Source organism: Mercenaria mercenaria, chromosome 16 (genome assembly GCF_021730395.1).
Source record: "Mercenaria mercenaria strain notata chromosome 16, MADL_Memer_1, whole genome shotgun sequence".
NCBI lineage: Eukaryota > Metazoa > Mollusca > Bivalvia > Venerida > Veneridae > Mercenaria > Mercenaria mercenaria.
The window spans coordinates 24,332,112-24,350,428 of NC_069376.1; the positions used below are offsets into that span (position 1 = coordinate 24,332,112).

Sequence of the window (18,317 nt, forward strand, 5' to 3'; positions counted from 1 at the left end):
TTTACAAATTTATAGCCTGTATTTAGAAATACTACATATCATAAAAGCTAAACTGAGGCATTATTTATATAACAGTTGTGGGTGCCTTTCAGAGTCAGGTTAAATAGTTTAAAAAGCGGTATTAATGAGAAATGTACATTATATAAATCGAGGATGCACCTCAGAGTAAGGTGATACATTTTAAGTCATTATTATAGAGGAATACATTGGATAAAAGTTGAGCTGAAAAAATTTCCTTTATCAGTCTGTCAAAAAGTATGACTGTGGGGTAAAGGTATAATTTTTTTTTTTCTGTATCTTATAAGAAATATAACACCGCCAGTGTGGTTTTTTCAGTTCATTTAATATCTATAATGATAATTATACATTTTACTATAACTATATGGACCGCCGAGGTATCGTTTTCTGGCTCCATTTAAAAATAACCCCCCCCCCCCCCACTAAAAAAATTATATTAAAGCTTTATATATCATCTAGATCTATTTCAGTTTAGACAGATTTATATTTCTATTATCTATAAAAACTTTTGGTAGATCTATTACGGTAATCAATTAATTTATTGCCCAGGTTCGTATTAATTTAAGTACTACAATGAACATGTGTAATAGTTTACAAGTTTTTCGATTTAAATATCACTGATGAGTGCTTTCAATGTAGGCTACTTAATGATTTAAACGTCTTTTTCGTTTGTAGCTGTTGCTTGTCACCGCGCTTAAACGCTGACAACTTTATCATAATATCATCGCTCCACCTACTTACTACGGACCGCCTATAACTGTATGATGCGTCCGATTTCCTGACTGTAGAGTGCGTCTTCGTATGTCTACGATGGTGTTTATCTGAATTCGGATAGCAAACGAAACGCGCAGTTTCTCTACTGTTCGGCTCCAGATCGTTTTACGCTGTGGCTTAGGCGAATTCGGATAACAACGATAATACATACACAAGATCTATTTCATATATTCCTGATGATATGCAAAACTTATAGTTATTTCAATTCAGATAGCAAAGTCAATGCTAGGTTTTTTGAACTGCATGATTGCTTATCTGAATTTGGATAGCAAAAACGAAACACAATTTTTAGTCAGTATTTTATAGACTTGTCTGAATTCGGATAATAATACAAACTCACAATTTGGTCAAGTGTATTTACTTGTTCGTTTAATGATCAGGTACAAGGTCTCTTCCGTAAATTATCGTATTTGGTAAAGTGTATGTTTGCTTAGAACAGCGTAGCATAATGAATATTGGATTTAATATGACAGTATTTTGTATTTGTATAATTGATATAAAATGAATTAAAGATAATCTAAGTCTGCCTTTTATCTGATTTCGGATAGAGCAGTTTTCTTATACATATTTAGATATGCGGTTTCCTGTTCCCTGCTCGAGGTGTCTTATATTTAATATATATTCATGATTATTAAAGTTATGAAACATTTACTTGTTCTTTTTGTGATTTTCTGATACGTTCTCGATAAATCAAGCATTTTGACAGTTTGGAAACTGTCAAATACAATTGGAACCTGTTTTTAACAGACGTGTCCTTTCGGAACATCTGTGTGAAGTTTCCGGGTTCTACGTTAGTCCTGAAAAAGTATATTAGCCGTTAAGTAGGCATGGTCGAGAAAAAAAGACTGTCGAAAACGGCCGCTGTATTTGAAATAGGCAGTCGTTGAAGTCAGCTGTCGGCTATCGAGTATACAGCTGTATAAAAGTAAAAAAAAAAACTGTCTTGTAGACATGTTATATGCCCCGTAGTGTCTCTTCTTTATATATATTTTGTATCTGTTTAGTCTGTCTGTGTTTTTGCGATTTCTTTCGTCTTTCATCTGTGTAGAATGTGTATACTTGCAGTCAGTATTCAGTTTGTACATACTTCCCTGTAAACATGAAGTCATTGGGCCAACGACGGAAAACCGTCAAAGGATAATCGTTGTTGGGCCACTGTTGGCCCAACAATGATTAATAAGTATTGTAAATACAGCTGTTGGGCCAACGTTGAACCAACTTTAAATTTCAGTCACAGATATCTCTGCATTCGCCCGATATTGATTTTCAGGGAAAGACTTATACAGAGAAAACATCGTTGGCCCAACGTTGGGCCAACGTTGGTCCATTAGAAGTAATAATATAATAATTGTATATTTTACAGGTCACTGTTTTATCACAAGCCCCCACAGGTATACACAGGTTGTGTAGCTGTAACATGCAATATTTAATTAATTTTTCAATATTTAAACACTTTTCTGCACCAATTCGTAATCAGTTAAATTTGGGCTAATTAAACTAAAAACTGGTCTGCAGCTGTAATGATATTTTGAACTATTTCAAATCTACTACCTTGAAAAAATTGTGAAAAAAGTATTGAAAAAAAACCCTTATTAACGCTATAACAAATATCTAATTTTGTACAATCATAAAATGTTTACAATAAATCTGTTGAATATTCCAGAGCATGAACTCTCGTTAACCCGAGTTATGTAAGAAATCCCAGAAAATGTGGTTAATTTTACTCTCTAGGACAGATTTCTAGCTTTTTAGACATGTGAAGTAAAGGAAACTATTATTCATGTGATAGGTGTAGGTTTAACAAAAACCCGGTCTTCCAGCTATAAACTGTAAGTAGAAGTTTTTTTAAAAATATTTTTTGATAAAGTTATGGAATCTTATACAGAATTTCTTTTTATGTCCTGTATGCATGTTATATCCATATGACTTGAACATATGTTAAATACTAATATCTAAAGCTGGCGGATGGTAATTGTGTTGAGTATTAAATTCTGTAAATAAAATAACTCATTTTCTTGTTAAGGTAGTTCTGCACGTTTGATAAACCGGAAGTGATGGCGTAACGTCATTTATCCGGAAAACGTAGAATAAAGCCTGGATTCGGCGTACGGAAATGAAAATAATTTTATGATTTAATCGAAACCTATGAGTAAATTTATTATGATGTCGCTGTTGCTATATTTCTAAAGTCAAAATATGATATTAAAACATATGACTCGTTAGAATATTAAAAAATGTCTTAAAATTAGCGAGAAATGTCCGGTTTACTTTGATCTTGGTCAAATATCTCAAAAATAAGCACACGGACCTAGAAATTTTATTTCACCAAATTTTAGGCCATGTGTTTGTTTACAACTGTGAGAAGTTTCATAAAAATCTACATTGTAGAAAAAATTCTATTTGCGAAAATGTAATGAAAGTTAGGATTTTCCCATAGACTCCCATTATGAAATATTGCGTGAGGTCCAAATTTTTCAAACCAGTCAAGCAAAAAATCAAGCACACGACCCTATCGTTTTTATTGGCTGAATTTTCTAGGTATATTCTGAAGTTTTGAAAAATCAGAGTTTAATGAAATTCTACATTGTAGAAAAAATTTCGATCCAAACGTGCAGAACTACCTTAATTCTAACATATTTTTCTCGGTTAAATACAGACAAAAATTAATTTCATACATTAGTTATTGTTATCAATTTGACGTAGATGGTTTAATCAACATTATGATTTTTGTTTTTTACAGGATGCTGTTCAAGGGAGTAATAATGGAGTGCCTAGCACTGTGGTGCACAGGAAAAAATAAAAATATAAAATGCTGCAACTTCAGTGAGAAAAGAAAACAAACCAACAGAACTTGGATATATAATGAGTTAATATACAGACAGTAATTCACTTTAGTAGGATTTAATTAGTGACTGCAATAAGAAAAAATATTTAGATTTATAAAAGACTGGAAACAATATTTTACATGTTGTAGTGTTGAAATATTCTGTTATATTTCTTCAGGAAAATTGCAAACAAACTTTAAATAAATGTTAGATTTCTTTTTTTTAAATGTTAACAAAATCACAACTATTTGAAAATAAAACATGTATTAAACAATGCTAGTTTTAGTCTTTTTTCAATTTCGTAATCGTTGGGATAGTGTTGGCATCCATCTTTGGCCAACAAAGAAACAGAGTTGGCCCAACGTTGGACCAACCGTGATAGGCGAAAAAATGCTGTTGGCCCAATGGAGGGCCAACGATGAGTGTAGGATATCAGTTTTTGGCCCAATGGAGGGCCAACGATGAGTGTAGGATATCAGTTGTTGGCCCAATGGAGGGCCAACGATGAGTGTAGGATACCAGTCGTTGGGCCAACGGTGTACCAACCGTTGGGCCAACGTTGCGCCAATTAGCAAAATGGCGTTGGGCCAACGTCGGAAATCTTCGTTGGGCCAACGAAGAGTCTGCCGTTGGCCCAACGTTGGGCCAACGCATGTCTGCTATCTGGGTTATGTATGGTCCTTTTTGCCATGTCGAGTAATTCTGGTTGATTTCATTATCATCGTCCTTTTAGTTTAGTGTCTAAAAATTGCTTTGTTCCTTTCGTCCGTCCGTCCGTCCGCCCGCCCGCAGTGTCTTGTCCGGGCTCTGATTCTACATGCATGGACTGATTTTTAAGTATTGATTTTTAAACTTCAAACATGTGTTACCGATGAGGAGTGAGGCCCATTCATTAAATACCACCTCCAATGTCAGTATAACAAAAAAATCTTTAACACAGAGCTATAAATAAGTATTTTGTGTCAGACTGGCAATTCCTACATGCATAGGCAAAACTTCAAATATATTGCGTCGTGTAGTAGAACTTCTATTTTCATGCGGTTTTATTTGACAGCTGACTGTGTAAGATCGTAAACAAGCAAAGAAGAGTTCCGATCTACCTTGTTATGTGTTGATTAAAGCTACATGTGATGCCATGTTAAGAAATAACTGATTAACAGTCATGTGAGATTTTGCAAAGTTCTGCTTATTTAGATTTGAAACAATCGTTTTCAATCGTTTGCCTCTCTACATCAACAACTTGCAGTTTTAGACCATGAATAAACTGGTATTTGTTGAAAAGGTATTTATGAATAAAACAAAATGGCAGATTTACATTAGGAGCAATTAAATAATTATGTATGAGCAAATAAGAGTATACACCTATCAAGCACCGCACTAAGAACACTTTTCAAAACAAGAACGGGCATTTGAGATTCATTAAAGATACTGAATTCTTCAAACGAAATTCAAAGGACTGACGACCAGAAGCAGTCATTTGCACTTGCAAAACCCGGTGAAATTACTATCTGTAGTAGCCCGGAGGCACCTGTGTAACTGCAAAAAATATATGGTTGGCTTTCGCATGGCGGAAAAATGGCAAGAACGCGTGAACTAGTTTAAATTCAGCCCGGGTGCGAAGGAATATAGTCCTAAAGCCTCTTGAAATGAAAGTACCATTTCTAAAAATAATTACGATTCCGTCAAATCACTGCCAGTAATACTTTTTACATACAAAAGTATTCAAAATCATCGGAGTTAATGGATAGTCTATAAATGTTAACATCCGAGTTCAGCGACAGCACTAGCGGCCGTTTTCGACAGTCCTTTTTTTTCGATCATGCCTATTTAACGGCTAATATACTTTTTCAGGATTAACGTAGAACCCGGAAACTTTACACAGGTGTTCCGAAAGGACACATCTGTTAAACCAGATGATAAAAGTTTTCACAGGTTGTTCATAAACAAAACAGTTCGCGCAAAACTTTGGATTTTTGCTCGATTTTTTCAAACTGAAGAAATTGTTAGCGAATATCTCAAAACATAACGATCGTATTTGGCCCAGAAATTGTAAATGTAAGCCATGGTCATTCCTTGACAGAACTGGCTTCGTTTTAATAGAAATAAATGAAAAACTTTACCTACCGATTTACAGCTGGGTTACATTTCCAGCTGGGCTACATTTACAGCGGGCGTCAGGATAGCCGGTTATCCAGTGTGAAAAAGAACAAAAATTATCAAAATTCACCAGTTTTTAATATTTTTTTCTTAATAAACCTCTTAGATGCACGGTGACCCTAACTTTTTTCTTTCCATTTTAAGTCATTTTTGTGTCTCATTAAAGCTGCAAAATATTTTGAAAATCTTAACGTCAGAAATTTTTGTGGATCTAGATACGTTTTTTCCGTTGAAAATAAAGTGTGTGGGGGTAATTACGTCAACATGTAAAAACGAAAGAGATTTGTTAGTGGCATTTATGCTTATAAAATACTGGCATCACCGTTTATTCACAGTAACCTGTAAGATTTGAAATCCTTTTAAGATTAAGTGGGATATTATATGTTTTATAAAATACCACCATTTTTTTCAATTTTACGAATTCAGAAATGCGTAAACAGTGGTTGGAGAATGCCCAATAAAATTAAAACGTGTTCGGTGACCTATGTTTTTTCTCCTTTTGTTTGTCTTGGAAACTAATGTTCTTCAAGCTTACAGAGTATGAAAAAATTCTTAACATTAGAAAAAATTCGATCCTACATCCACAAGTAAACTATGTAGAATCCGTCCGTTCTATACTTTATTTTGGATATAAATAAAACTATGCATTATGGCCATTGTCTTACATTTGGATTCTGTTCGTTGTCGCACGTGTCGATTGTTATACTTTTATTATTTATATAAAGTAATTTCCGGCGTGGATTCTTTGTCCTATAATCTGATTACATGTGTGTTGTACTTTACCTTAAATGGTGTTTACTTACTCGCTGCATCTGTTGCAAAACATTACCTTTTCTTTTCATTTTTTCCATCATTTCTGTCGCTCTATCTAGGTCTAAGCTTAGTTTCTGTGCGCCTTCCTGGCATGCTTGCAATTTCTTCCTGTAAATGTTAAAAGAAGACCATTCGGGCACATGGAATACAACAAAGTAATGTGAAAGCACCCTTGGTTTTATAAGGCTTGTTCATGAGAGGCAATGAAATGTGCTATGTACACCACCAATTCCGCCTGGCAGCGGCTTTAAGGATTGAACTTTTATAACATTAACAGCAATGAAAAATGTTTGGACAGGGGTGTACATGGGAGGGAGTGTATTTGGGTGGGTTAGGGCAGGCAGCGAGTGTAAATGAAATCTAAAAAAAAACATCATGGGAAGTGTGGGTAGAGGTTAGAAGTTGGGGTATAGATACTGGTACAAAGAAAATGTTATCTGATAAAAGTGAAATTGACCGCCTTTCCATAAAACTTTAAGCATTAACCAACCCTATTAAATCTGACCACAGTGACCTTGACCTTGAGATATCTGGCCATAAACCCAAAAGATGTCTGCCCCTTATTAAGACAATCCTAGAGCGATGTTTGTTGATTGCAATGACACGGATCCATTAAAATGTGTAGTAAAATTGAGACAACCAGCACTAAAACAATATTTGACGGCGATGACCTTCACCTTTGGGGTAATATTCTGATATAATTAAATCGTTAATGGAAGTTATTTTCAGAAGTAGTTGCAATAGCAACATAATTGAAAAAGATAAATTCTTCACAAAAGATTATCTCTTTTATATGTCTAAAACTGTTTTAGGAAAAATATACATATCTGTTGTGATAAAATTATTAACAATAGTAGACACCCATTTGACGATCTTAGATTGCGTGTAATTTTAAGCCTTTTATATTTTGTCACTCTATCATAATGTAACTTGAGTTATTATGTGTGGTTTGTATATTTTATAGGTCAGAGCGAAACAAACTTCTGTATGGTGGCTGATTTCTGCCAGGTCGATTTATCGCATTTGCCATTCAAAGACACAGCGATAAGAAAAACATGTTTACAAAACAGATACATAGTGTGTCGTTTCGTCGTGCTGTCGTAATGGCGGGCAGAGAAACAACACTACAACAACATGACAGCCAACAAATAAACGACACCAGGAAGACATTTTATACCTGTCGATCATCGGCCTTTATTTGTTGTTACTGCGTGTAAAATCTGACATGCTGTCGTACTGTCTGTCTTCGCCCCGCCAACACGACATCATGACAGAAGGATTTTTTCTTTATTTGTGAGTTTTCGGACTGACATGCTCCCTCGGATTTTACAAACCAATTCTGTGACAAATCAACATTTCTAGTTATATATATTCAGCTCTTACCTTTGTTCAAAACGGTCTTGTATCAAATGTCACTAATCAGTTTAGAAATAAAAGAGTGTATTTGCCATCTGCGACATATTATTAAAATTTTACACGAAAATACGACAAAAAAGGCCACCAATTTTACATATTTTTGTTGGCAGGTTATAAAACTCGTTCTTGCGCCATTTCGTATTACCATGGTGGTATTTGCCCCGTCGATACGACCGTACGACAGAACGAATATTTTCGTGTTGTTATGTTGTCGTGCTGTCACGTTGTCATGTGTTCGCTTTGCCCACGTGACAACCTAACATGGCAGATATCGGCCACCACACGTTTGCCATTAACATGTTGATATGCTATATTATGCGGAGTAGCCTACAATTTTGAAACTTGATATAGAATCTATGTTAAACATGAACGTTTAGATTGAAATAAAATCGATACTGTATACAAATTTTTATTATACTCCCCGAAGATTCTCGGAGGAGCGGGAAATGGGGCATACATGTGGTTGCCACCTTGTTCTTACTTCCGTCAGTTCGTCGGTCCGTTCGTCAGACCCTAAATATTTATCCTGATAATCCCTCCTACCAGTTTGCAAGATTCAAACTTACAGAACTTTGTTACTTTGAAGGGAACATAAATATATCATGTCAGGTTTAGGGGATATTTCCCTTTGAAGAAAAAAACAAAACAGAATGCTGTATATTGTGCAAGTCTTCATCAGATATCTCCTCCTACCTGGCCGGCCTAAATTTACAGAAATGTATCACCATGAAGTGAGGCTGTGCATACTTTCAGCACATCAATGTCTAGATGTTACGCCTCTTTGAAATTTTGTATAATGTTGTATATTTTGCGATATATCAATATATTAAGTCATGTCTGGATAACTCCTTCCGCTTTAAAAGAATCTGACCAATAACTAACAGAAATGTATCATTATCAAATGATTTTGTACGTATCATCCGTTTCATGAGTTGTTACCCTGTAAAATTTAACGGAAAGTTGTATCACGAATAACTCCTCTCGCCCAGACTTAGGGAAGTATCACTATGCAGTGTGTCTGCATGGGCGTTATCAGAACATACATACACCATGTTTGGATAAGGTGTTGTAGCCCTTTAAATTTTTACAAAATGCTGTGTTACACAAATAACTTTTGTCTCCTGTAATGTTTTTTTTAAAACAAAAATTCAAAGTAAAGCTAAATATTGTTGATTGACATATGGTATAATGAGGCATACAAGGATGTTGCAGATATATGTTTTGGCTTAGTTTTATTGATGACTGTATGGGGAAAGAGCTGAAGCGCTTTCATTTGGAACAGCTAGAGGCTTTTAGCTTTATTCATTTAGTAAATGTCTACATACACATAATTGCTGTAAACAGGAAACTTTTCAGAGAACGTTTTTTTAAAGAGATCATAGTATTTTTCTTATTATGTAACATTGCATCTCAATACTGTTTTGTTTCAGTACTACCAGTAAGACATGTTTATGCCTATTAGCTATATATAGTTTTCGTAACACTGAAATGATCTTAAGAAGTATTGTCTCAAGATTTAATTGCTTATATTAGATAAAGAAGAAAATGAATTAGTATAACGCAACCTGTTAGCAAAATGTTGTGTATATCTTCCTGTATCATATGACATAATTACATTAACGAAGTGTGCAATCTTTGCTTAAATAGGGTATATGAATCGATGTTACGTGTAATAGCAGTTGCAAGTTTATGTCGTTGTTTTGTTTAAAACATCGAACAATTTATTATTAAGTTTGTAAAACGATGAATGTAATTTCAAATGTATTACATTTTTCATTCTCAACTAATTGTAGTATAATAATAATAATATAATAATAATAATAACTTTATTTTCTGAAGGTTACATACTAAGTGTACAAATACAGATATTATACAACTTATTTCCAGTACGGCCTTCAACTGATATACATTCACACATACACACAATCATACATTCAATTTATAATTAAACATTTGTACAGAATACAGATATCAGAATTACTTAAATTTTCTCGACAAACACATCTCAAACTAAAGAAGTCTTAAATAAACGCAATGTAACAATAACTATGTTTAAAAAGAATATCTATTCGCTTGTAACAGGAAGTAAACTTACTTTGAATTTTCATTAAACGAGTTTAATATATAATGATTATGTTGTATTCTACCTACCACGTTCACAATAAATTAGAAAATACACCCAAGTCACGCACAAATGAAACTTTGACAAAACTTAAATCAAGTGCACTATATTGCTTCATATCAAGCTTATTTTGTGATTTATTATTTTCAATTAAATCTCCATAGCCATAATCAAAGTTCTTGTAAGATAATTTCTTATCAATCCTCGTGAAGATAATATTGAATTTCAGTACAAAATTAAAGAAATGAAAACTGAAGGCAGAACCTTAGGATAATAGTCAAGAAAATATTTATGAAATTCAAAACTTACGTTGTCTCTGAAACAATAGTTAACAGTTCAGCGTTCTGCTCCTGAATTGTCTCTAAATCTGTTACTGCACGGTATAATTCACGTTCGATGTTTTGACGAGAAATTCTATCATATACGAAAAACACACATATAACTAACAAAAGAAGAAATAACACAAACACTGGAAAATGTTTTCCAAATCTGATCATATTAAGAAATATCTTTCTCAAGTTAAAAAAAGTAGGAGTATTATACCCGCGCACTATAAATATGTATACATTTATCATACTGAAGAATTGGGCAAAAATCGATTCTGTTATCTTTCCTTGTTTATTGAGATAAACGCTATACCTTGTTGTCTCCCTTCGACCGTCTAGCTAAATATCGATCACTATCGGATATTTTTTAGATCGTTATGGTTCGGCTATCTCCGCTTATCGTATCACGGGAGGTGCCGATCATAAAAAAAACAAGGATTATAGATTAGGCGATCTTAGAGACCAGGTAACATACTTAAAATCCCAGTCAATGCGGAACAATCTTGTTTTTGGAGGCATAGTCGAGGAACAAAATGAAGACTTAGATAAGAAATTACGTGAAATCCTCGCCAACAAACTCAAAATTGCTCAAAGCATTGTTAACTCCATGAAAATTGAGCGTATAAACAGGATGGGTCAACTAAGTGATAACCCTGGTCAAGGCACGTGTCGCAAAGTGGTTTGTAAGTTCGCGTACTTCCCAGACCGCGAACTCGTCAGACGTCAAAGGAAACTCCTAGAAGGCTCGAACTACTTTCTTCACGAACAGTTTCCTCCTGAAATCGTGGCAAAACGTCGCAAATTGATTCCGAAACTCAAGGAAGCATTCAAAGACGGGAAGAAGGCCTGGATTGTTTATGATACTTTATATATAGAAGGTAGGCCGGTCAAATGTGATACTTGTAACTAGGATCGGCCGGAGGATGGACTGAGTGTTCTAGTATGGAATACCAATGGATTAACTGACACTAAACTTTCTGATTCAGATTTCATTTCTACTTTTTCTGATAATGATTTAATACTTTTGAATGAGACATGGACTGATAAGCATTCTAATATTGAAATTGATGGATACTTTAGTTACAATTTTTACCGTAAGTTTAAGCATAAAAAAGCTAGAAGAAACAGTGGTGGAATTTCTATATATGTACGTAACTCATATAAGGAGGGTATTACTATTATCAAAAACCATTTTGATACCATTATTTGGTTAAAGATAGATAGGGACTTTTTTTAATCTTGATAAGGATGTATATTTTTGTGGTTTGTATTTATGGCAAAATGAGTCTCCGGCCGCCAATGTAATTGAAACAGATTTATTTGAGGTTATTGCTCAAGATTTTTTAGATTTCGAACAATTAGGTCGGGTTTATTTAGCAGGAGACTGGAACTGTCGCGTTGGAAATAGGCCAGATTACATTCTTTGCGATAGAAGAATCGATAATTTTGATCCAGGGGACTATATCCCTGATCAACACCTAGGTAGGGCCTCACTTGATACTTAATGTAACACACGAGGACAAAAGCTGCTTGATTTATGTAAATCGACCGGTTTGAGAATAGCCAACGGCAGATTAGGCCAAGACTATGATGTAGGTTCATATACGTTTTACAGCCGCGGTGCTAATAGCGTTATTGATTATCTACTGCTAAAAGAATCAGACTTTCACAGTATTAGTAAGTTTAAAATTTGTCCTTTTAACATGTATAGTGACCACGCCCCAATAAATTTTGTCTTACGGGCAAAGAAACCACAACTCGAGACAAGATGTAAAATTACTGGCACGAATATATCTCATTCGTTTTATAAATGGGACGATGAACGTAAAGAACTTTTTAGGCGCGGCCTTATAGGTAAATTACCTGTCTTTAATACCCTTATAGTGGACAGTAACAACAACGGTGAACAGGTGTGCATCGACCGTTTAGTAAATGATTTTTCAAACTATTATATGCGAAGTCGCCACTCCACTTTTCAAGCGTGAATACAGAAGTAATGAAACTTCTAACATGAAAACGTGTAAATCTAACGCGTGGTATGATGAAGAGTGCGCCATGCTAAAAAACATGTACAAAAATGCGTTAAAGCAGTATAATAGTTGTTTGGTTTAAACAGTATTTATTTAGAAAACTGCACATATAACAATATACATGAATTTGTACATGAATGGATTAGAAAACAAGTTTACAAAAACTTATATGAATTCTTCTCCATTAAGAAATATTTACACAAGTACAAAGATGCGTTAGCAACATGGCCGTGTAACATATGCAGATGAAGTACGAAAGAGAAACTTTTAATGGTAGGATTTGAAAAAGATGAAATACTACGACAATATATGCCTATTATTAGGTTACAAAAAGTGAGATTTTTCGGTAAGTAGGCATTAAAAATTTTGAAAAAGAAATCAACAAGAGTGCACAGATAAAAAAAAAAAACACATGGACACACTAAATTCAGCACACGGTTACAAGCGATGGTCACTGGGCAGGTCGTCGATGGCAACAAAGACTGATTAAAATTACATATCAAAGCGCTTTGTTGATAAGATGAATTTTTGTACTTTGACGAAGAGAAGGGTGTTTTCGTTAAGTGATAGGTGCTCGTTCCCGAACAAGAGGTTATTAAGAGTCCACGGGCATGGGATATCTGAAAGAAACTGTTGGCGTAATTGTATATAGTTACTGCAGGTAAGTAAATAATGGCTAACAGTTTCGACCGATCCACAGGTGCACAACGGTGACTCTACAATCGACCTTCTGTACAAGTCATGATTTAAAGAACGGCATCCTAGTCGCAGGCGAGCGTGGAGGATTTGTCCAAGACGGGTACCAGAGTTGTAGTATTTGGGGGTTCGCCGTGAGGTACGGTTGAGAGATGCCTTAAATGCTTCTATTGTCGTGCTTGTGCGGACGTCTTCAGATAATGAGTTCCATTCCTGGATAGTTCTTGGAAGAAATGAACTAGAGTATAGGGTTGTGCGAGGGCGGAGAGGTGTTATGTCATTGGTATGCCTTAGGTTGTATTGGGGCTGTTGGCTTGGTGGCAGGAGGTTACAGAGATAATCAGGACAAAGATTATTTTTCATTTTGAAAAGGAGGATGAGTCTATGTTTTTTCCGTGTAGATTCAAGAGTTTCCCAACCGAGGTCTTGGATTAGTTTTTGAAGATTACATAATTTAGTTGCCCCGGCAACGATCCTGGCTGCTTCGTTTTGAACGGACTCAACTTCCTTGTTTAGATCGTTCGAGCAGTTGTCCCAGACAACGTCAGCGTACTCTAGAAGAGGACGGATAAAAGAGATATACATACGCTCTAGACATGATCGGTTCAGAAGGTATTTCAGCGACCGAAGCATGCCAATTCTTGACCACGCTTTGTCGAGTGTTGCTGAAATGTGAGCGTTCCAACGTGCATCGTGAGACAGAGTAATTCCTAGATGTTTGTGTGCTTGAACTTCGGGGATCAAGGTGTGTGTTATTAAAAAGCAAGTCTGGATGATTGGGTTTTGTCGCCTTTCTTGAAAAGATCATGGATTCCGTTTTGTCAGGATTAAAGGACACAAGCCAGGATTTTGACCAAGCGAAGATAGTGTCGAGGTCTTTGTTTAGTTTTGTTGTGGCAGATTCCGGAGTGTCGACAACAATATAAAGACTCGTGTCATCAGCGAGAAAAGCTTAATTTTACAGCCGATTTCCTGAACAATGTCGTTAATATACACAAGAAAGAGCAAAGGACCTAGTATAGAGCCTTGAGGAACGCCAGCTGAGACATAAGACCACGAAGAAGAGAAATTTCTATATTGGACCCGCTGGCGCCTAGAGGAAAGATAAGAAGAAAACCATTGTAGTAATGAACCTCTCACGCCAAGACGGGACAATTTGTAAAGAAGACCGCGGTGCCAAACCCTGTCAAACGCTTTAGATATGTCACAAAACACAGCACGAACTTCTTTACCTTCATCAAGAGCACGACATATGTCATTGTAAAGATAAGATAGTTGGTTGATTGTGGAGTCGCCTTTCACAAAGCCTGACTGGTTTGGTGTTAAGAGATTGTGCATGAATAAGTGGTTGTAAATATATTTATGTACGCAGCGTTCCATCAGTTTCCCGATACAGCTAAGAAGTGAGATCGGTCGGTAGTTTGATGGTAAAGAGGGGTCGGACTTCTTAAAGATTGGAGTGACGTTAGCAAGTTTCCACTGTGACGGAAAGTTTGAAGAACGAAGGAGTGTATTAAAGAAGGTTGCCAGAGGCTGTGCCAAAGCAGGTGCACCTTCGCGAAGATGTCTAGTACTGACTAGGTCTGGACCAGAAGCCTTGGAGGGATCCATAGACGAAATTGCATCGGCGACATCTTCAGGAGTTATGTTGATGCTAGAAAGGACTGGTTCCACTGTTTCGGGAACTGGTGGAAGAGAGGCATCTTTATCATCAAGCTTGGATTGTGAGCAGAAGTAGTTATTAAGAAGTTCTACCTTATCTTGATCTGATGTTGCTTCTTGACTGTTGTGGTTAAGTGGAGGTAGACTGTTTGATGTTTGTTTTGTGGTAAGTTGCTTGCATAGTTTGAACCAGTCTTTTGCACATATGTTGTCTGAGTTAATTCTTTCGATAAGTTTATTTTGATAATCTTGTTTGTATTGTCTTATGGCTTTAGTGACGTCATTTCTGATTTTTCTAAATTTTGCCCAGATTGTTTCCGTGTTCTGTTGTTTAGCTTTTTTGTGAATCTTGTTGCGTTTACGTATGAGTTTTCGTATGTTATTGTTCATCCAAGGGACATCTGTGGGCCTTATAGTAACAGTTTTGTTAGGAATTACCTCGGACGCTTTAGAAAGTATTGTGTCAGTGAAAGATTGAGCAACTAGATCAGGATTAGGATTAGATAAGATAGACTCCCAGTCAACCGAATTTAGTTTATTTACGTATGCATCGTAATCACCCCTGTCATATAGCCAGATACGCCTTTTGAAGCTGTAGGGTTTTGGTTTACTAAGTTTTAAGACTACAACGACAGGACAGTGAAAACGAACCAAGTTTGGAAAGAAAGGGTCAGATACAAAACTGGAAATAACGTGTTGATTAGCCTTAGTAAATATGAGGTCAATCAGCGAGGAGGAGTGTTCAGTATAATGAGTAGGTGATTTGATAAGCTGTTGGGTGTTATAGGAAGACATTAATCTGCCAAGTTTGTTTGAGGAGGAATATTGCATATTGATGTTGAAGTCTCCTGTTAAGATAACGTTTTCACAGTTTGCAGAGAACGCCTGGTCTATACTCTGTTCCAACAGCTGCCAGTAACCGTTATTTGCATCTGGAGGGCGATATATGCCACCAACAAGGTGCTTCTTACAATTTATTGTTAATTCAACCCAAATGCCTTCAAGACCAATAATAGACAGGTCAGAGCGAACATTGGCAAGAAGACCGTCGCGGACATAAATACAAACACCGCCACCAGTCTTACCACGTCTGTCGCATCGATAAGGGAGATTAAAATTCAAGATTCTGAGGTCCTCACTCGGAATGTCTGGAGAGAGCCATGTTTCGGTAAACACAAGAATATCGTATGGCTGGGCTTCGATTTGTAACAGGTCTAGCTTGGGGCGTAAACTCTGAATATTCAAGTGCATTACGGAAAGACCACATTCTGTGAGTTTCTGGTAGATAGATGATTCAGAAGATAAGGTGTCAGAGATGCTGGACGAAGACGAAGGGCCGGGGTTAGGATGAATGTCCCCAGAAACAAGTATTAACAATAAACAGAGGTAGGTTCCTGAGACCGGAGAGTAGAATATAAGTGCAGTGTATGGTATATGCTGAAAGCGCAAGGACACTGGGAGACGGCATAAGGTATTTGTATAACCTATCTGAGCCATTAAGGAGGATAGTCAGGTAATGCAAAGTCTCCATTCGCCGTCCCTAGTTGAACAGTCTGTGGGACAACTATACCGGGTAACCACGTATGTACCGTGCGTAATATGAACTGTGTGCCGAGCATTGTTGAGTGAAAAGAAAAAAAAAAAAAAAAGATGATTTCAAGGTAAAGTTGAGTAATAATAGTTGTTTGTCCGAACAAAATAGAATACAAGTATGTAACCAGCGTAAGCATTATAAGTATACTGTGCGCAAGAAAAAGCGTGCCTACAAATTAAGGAAAAGTAGGGAACTAACTGAACTAAGAAAAAGTAAACCGCGTGATTTTTGGAAATATTTTAAAGCTAAAAGCCAAAAAGACGATACAAATATATCAGTTGAAGAGTTTAAAACATATTTTTCTGATTTATTTAGTAATTTTCCGACTACTGTCATAAATGAAGTTGAGGAATTCAATGACAATGATATTAACATAACCGACCCCGCCTTCGTGGAACTTAATTTGCCTATTACACAAACCGAGGTTATTGCAGCTATTAAGCGGCTTAAGCGTAACAAGTCTCCGTGCCCCAATGATAACCTCCTGAATGAATACTTGATCGAATCTGTTGATATACTGGGAGGGCATATTACGGATCTTTTTAATAAAATTTTAGATGCTGGGTATGTCCCGGATATATGGGCTGAGGGGTTTATTATACCTATCCACAAGAAAGGGGATAAAAACAAGACGAATAACTACAGGGGTATTACACTGTTGAGTAACCTGGGAAAGTTGTTCACCGGAATTTTAACAACACGAGTTGAAAAAATGGTTTGAAAAATTCAATATATTGTCGGATTCCCAGTTTGGCTTTCGTAAAGGTTGCAGCACAGTCGACGCTATTTTTGCGTTACATAATCTAATCGAGCATACCCTTTCACAAGGTTTCCGTTTACCATGCGTGTTCGTAGTAGATCTACAAAAGGTATTCGACTCTGTCTATCGACAAGCGCTTTGGTTTAAATTATATCATTTAGGACTAGATGGAAAAGTGTTGAAAATGTTTAAAGCAATGTATTCTTTAGTCAAATCGTGTGTAAAGCACTGCGATTTATATTCTGATTTTTTCAATATATCGATTGGCTTAAGGCAAGGTCTAAATAATTCGCCGGTGTTGTTTGCCCTATTCCTGGAAGATCTTGAACTGTTTATGCTATGCTATATTAAGCCATGCATTGAAACTGTATTTGAGTGTTAATACTGCGTTCTGTTTCGGTGATTTTACGGGTACATGTATTATGGTTTACCTAACAACACTTTGTATGCAGCATATACCACAGCGATCTTAATCACAATTAATATCATTAGTATGCATAAGAGCGACAAAGCTTCAAATGTGAAAACTGGATAGAACATTTGAGGTATTAATATAATTCTATAGAAGGATGCCATTAAATTAAAAATATTTGGATGACTCTGATTAACACTGTATGCGTCGTGTGACTTTCGGACATTCTAGTGGTTAGGAATGACGTCAGCGGTGCTCCATCGTGGTTACGTTGTTTCGACATTTCGACATCGTTGTTTTGAGTTTTCAGCATCGTTGTTTTGTTGTTTCGAGTTTTCAACATTGTTCTCGGGTAACTGTTTACGCGGTCACTCGGCTGGAGTCTCGTAACCGCCAAAACAGTTACTCTCGAGACCGGAAATTCCCATCTGCACCTACAACCAGTGAAATGGTTGAAATATTAAGTGATAAATACAAAATAACGTGAGGTAAAAGAAACGAAAACATGCCTTTGCTTCTTGGCATCGTACATTATTAGAATTGTTTAATTATCTGTGAACTGATTTGAATTTATTATAAAAGATAAGTTAAGGTAAACGTTATGAGTTATTATCAGCATCTATCTTTTGGATTTGATAAACACCGGGGAGAAAATTACAAAATGTGAGAGATATATCAAGATATTTCAGAATGAACATTCGCATTGTACCTT

At 36.0% G+C, this 18,317-nt stretch overlaps 1 protein-coding gene across 3 annotated transcripts in view; it reads right to left on the bottom strand.

Annotated features, from left to right (window-relative positions):
- LOC123540557 (alpha-(1,6)-fucosyltransferase-like) overlaps positions 1-10,707 on the bottom strand; it is a 68,981-nt gene extending 58,274 nt beyond the window's left edge. For all 3 annotated transcript variants that reach the window (XM_053526400.1, XM_053526399.1, XM_053526401.1), the window contains exons 1-2: positions 10,435-10,707; positions 6,604-6,695 (exon numbers count right to left, since the gene is read on the bottom strand). In XM_053526400.1, coding sequence (XP_053382375.1) covers positions 6,604-6,695; positions 10,435-10,700 — 358 coding nt within the window. In that variant the 5' untranslated portion in view covers positions 10,701-10,707. The remainder of the gene's footprint in view (positions 1-6,603; positions 6,696-10,434) is intronic.
- Between the last annotated feature and the right edge of the window lie 7,610 nt (positions 10,708-18,317).